General features: G+C 45.0%; 1 protein-coding gene across 1 annotated transcript in view; it reads right to left on the reverse strand.

Annotated features, from left to right (window-relative positions):
• nr2e1 (nuclear receptor subfamily 2, group E, member 1) overlaps positions 1-2,141 on the reverse strand; it is a 7,669-nt gene extending 5,528 nt beyond the window's left edge. The window contains exon 1 of the mRNA XM_060042004.1: positions 1,538-2,141. Coding sequence (XP_059897987.1) covers positions 1,538-1,595 — 58 coding nt within the window. The 5' untranslated portion in view covers positions 1,596-2,141. The remainder of the gene's footprint in view (positions 1-1,537) is intronic.
• Positions 2,142-2,627: the final 486 nt, after the last annotated feature.

The following is a 2,627-nucleotide window of genomic DNA, read 5'->3' on the forward strand; positions in this document are numbered from 1 at the left end:
GAGGGAATCTTATTTACCGGGGAGGGTAAGTGGTCTATGTAATTACAGTGAGGTTTGGCCACCTGCTCATTGAGGCACCAGTGACCCGTCAAAAAGGATAGCATGGGAATTCGGAGGCCGGCCGCCGAGAGCCGCACTGGTGACACAGCCCACATCGAGGCGTACCTCTGTGTTCAGCTCGAGGGTGACACACTAGTCATTGGTAAGATTGTGTGGTGAAGTTAAATATATTATATAGGCCTAAATATATAAATAATTACATGACAGTAGTTAGATTCGAGAATAGTTTGCGACTTGATAATAGTTATTTGTAATATGTCTTCTCAGGGAGGCGATTTGTTTGGATCTATTTGAGTTCATATTCTTAAAGAACAAAAAGGCTACGACTCAATTAAATAAATAAATATTTAATGATACGCAATTTGTTACTAATTGGTTAATTTGTTTAGGTCTGTCGGCCTATTCCATTTTAAAACAGACAAGTTATAGTTTAAAAACATCAACTTTGTGGAAAGTTAACTGAACCGCCAAAATGACCCACACATTTTTTGTAAAAAGATATGTAAGTATTTAAGTCTCTCCTGTGGGGTCCACTTTGTTAGCATAGGCCTAATCGCTTGGGGATATTGTTTTCTCCTCGTAGGCCGTTTAACGGAGCTCTGTTTAAGACAAGGCCCACTGGGCCTGTTGGGTCCAAATCCAATCATTATACAGCTTGTGATACTTATGCGGACCCCATCTAGCCTTTTGTCAATTAAACCATTTGCCTGGCCAATAGGTATCGAGAAAGAAAGCTATTCATAATAAAAGCAGTTGATCTAATAAATACAAATACTTTGCATGAATTTACTTTACTGACACGTGCTCGTAGGGATTAAATATGTAGCTCCATTAAATGGCATACGTTTTAAATCCTTAGCAACTCAGTTGCATTTTTTTTTTAAATAATCTAGGTACTAATTATAAGCATTACATACACATGATATTGTTTTTCTACAGTATTTAATTAAAATGCATGCAAAAAAAACAACCGAGCACACAGAGCAATAGGAGTCACTTATGTCCTCTCAGGCCCGCAGAGGCCTGTACCTTCTGACCTTTAGGCCCGCCGTCCTGGGGGGTTCAATCCCTCCAGATCCTGGTGTCATCAGTGTATGATGCTATGTATCTAATATTTATGACGTGACGTTTGAGGGCAAAGTCTAGTATGAATTGTAACAGGTGCCTCTTGTTGATAAATCAATCCAAATAATAGTAATTTGCTCATTTTAAAGCGGATACTTTGTCGATTTTTTTTCTATTGAGTTGATCGCGTTATGACTCTCTAAATGAGCCGGTTGATTTACTGCTACTTCCATTGAAACAAAGACTGCATGCAAGCGGAAAAGTGTTATTTGATGACAAAATATAAGGCATAATTCTATTTCATGGCAGAATAGTCTCCGTAAGATATTTTTTTTACCAGTTATTATTAACGATGCGAGTATAACACGTTTGACCGGTGATGTTGTTCGAAATAGAGAAAGCGCCCACTTACTAGATTTGACATTCAAAATATCCAAACAGCCACTTGTTGAGTTTGCAGGTTTGCTCATCGTGATTCTGTTCTTGTGGATTAATGTTGATGCTGAAAACCCTATTCGTTTTACAACAAGGTGATGGAAACACCGAGTAGTCTTTTGAGCTGTTCCGCCCGCCTGGAGTCGCCCTGAGTCCCGGGAGCCCGCGGCTAAAGCATCGGTCCCTGAGCTGGAGCAGAACGAATCGGTTCAACCAGACATGTTGTTCTGCCCTTGCTTCAGTACATGTGATCCAGGGTCACAGGAGGTCCAGAGCGGGTAAGAGAGCGACGGTTCACTTCAGCTGGGACACCGAACTGTTCACAGGACCGACGTCGAAGACCAGCGCCGCGCTCTTGTCCGGGTCGGGGGGGGTGGGGGGGGGGGCTCTGGTCCGGGTAGGGGGTCGCGGAGCGACTGGTGCACAAAAGTTGAAGCTGCCCCCGGTGCGCTTCGACTACCAGAGCGGCAGATTGTGGATGCGAGGAGAAATAAAGAAACAAGTATATTCTAAGCAGCTTGTTAAAGCCCTGAGCCGAGGTGACTTACTACAGCGAGTCCCTTAGACACAACCTCAGTCATATGTAGGAGAAACCTCAGGGGAGGGAGGAGGAGGAGGAGGAGGAGGAGGAGGAGGAGGAGGAGGAGGAGGAGGAGGAGGGTAGAGAACCCCGCTCCCTTCATCCACTTAGCTTTTCCCTGCTTTCTACTCCCAACTCCTGAGCCGGGCTGACGTCACCGGGCAGTGGGGGTCTGCAGCCTGGGCCTTATAACGCACAAGGCGGAGGATAAACACTTGTTGCTTGTGGTTCTAGTTTCACCGTGTTGTCTCTCGGTATGGCTCTGTTCTCGCCTTGTTCAAACCCCGTGGGTTTCCTTTACCAACCAAGAGGGCTCTTTGCAAGCACGGAGCTTTTTTAAACGAAAGCCCCAAATGACATTAAAGCACATCGGTTTGTTTCATTAGGGACGGTCTGAAGAGCCTGTCCCCCGTGTGGGAGTCAAGGGTTTGTTTGATTCCCGGCACATGGGGTTGTTGTGCGTCCAGCGGTGTGTTGCAGAGGTGTA

Source organism: Gadus macrocephalus, chromosome 21 (genome assembly GCF_031168955.1).
Source record: "Gadus macrocephalus chromosome 21, ASM3116895v1".
Taxonomy (NCBI): Eukaryota; Metazoa; Chordata; class Actinopteri; order Gadiformes; family Gadidae; genus Gadus; species Gadus macrocephalus.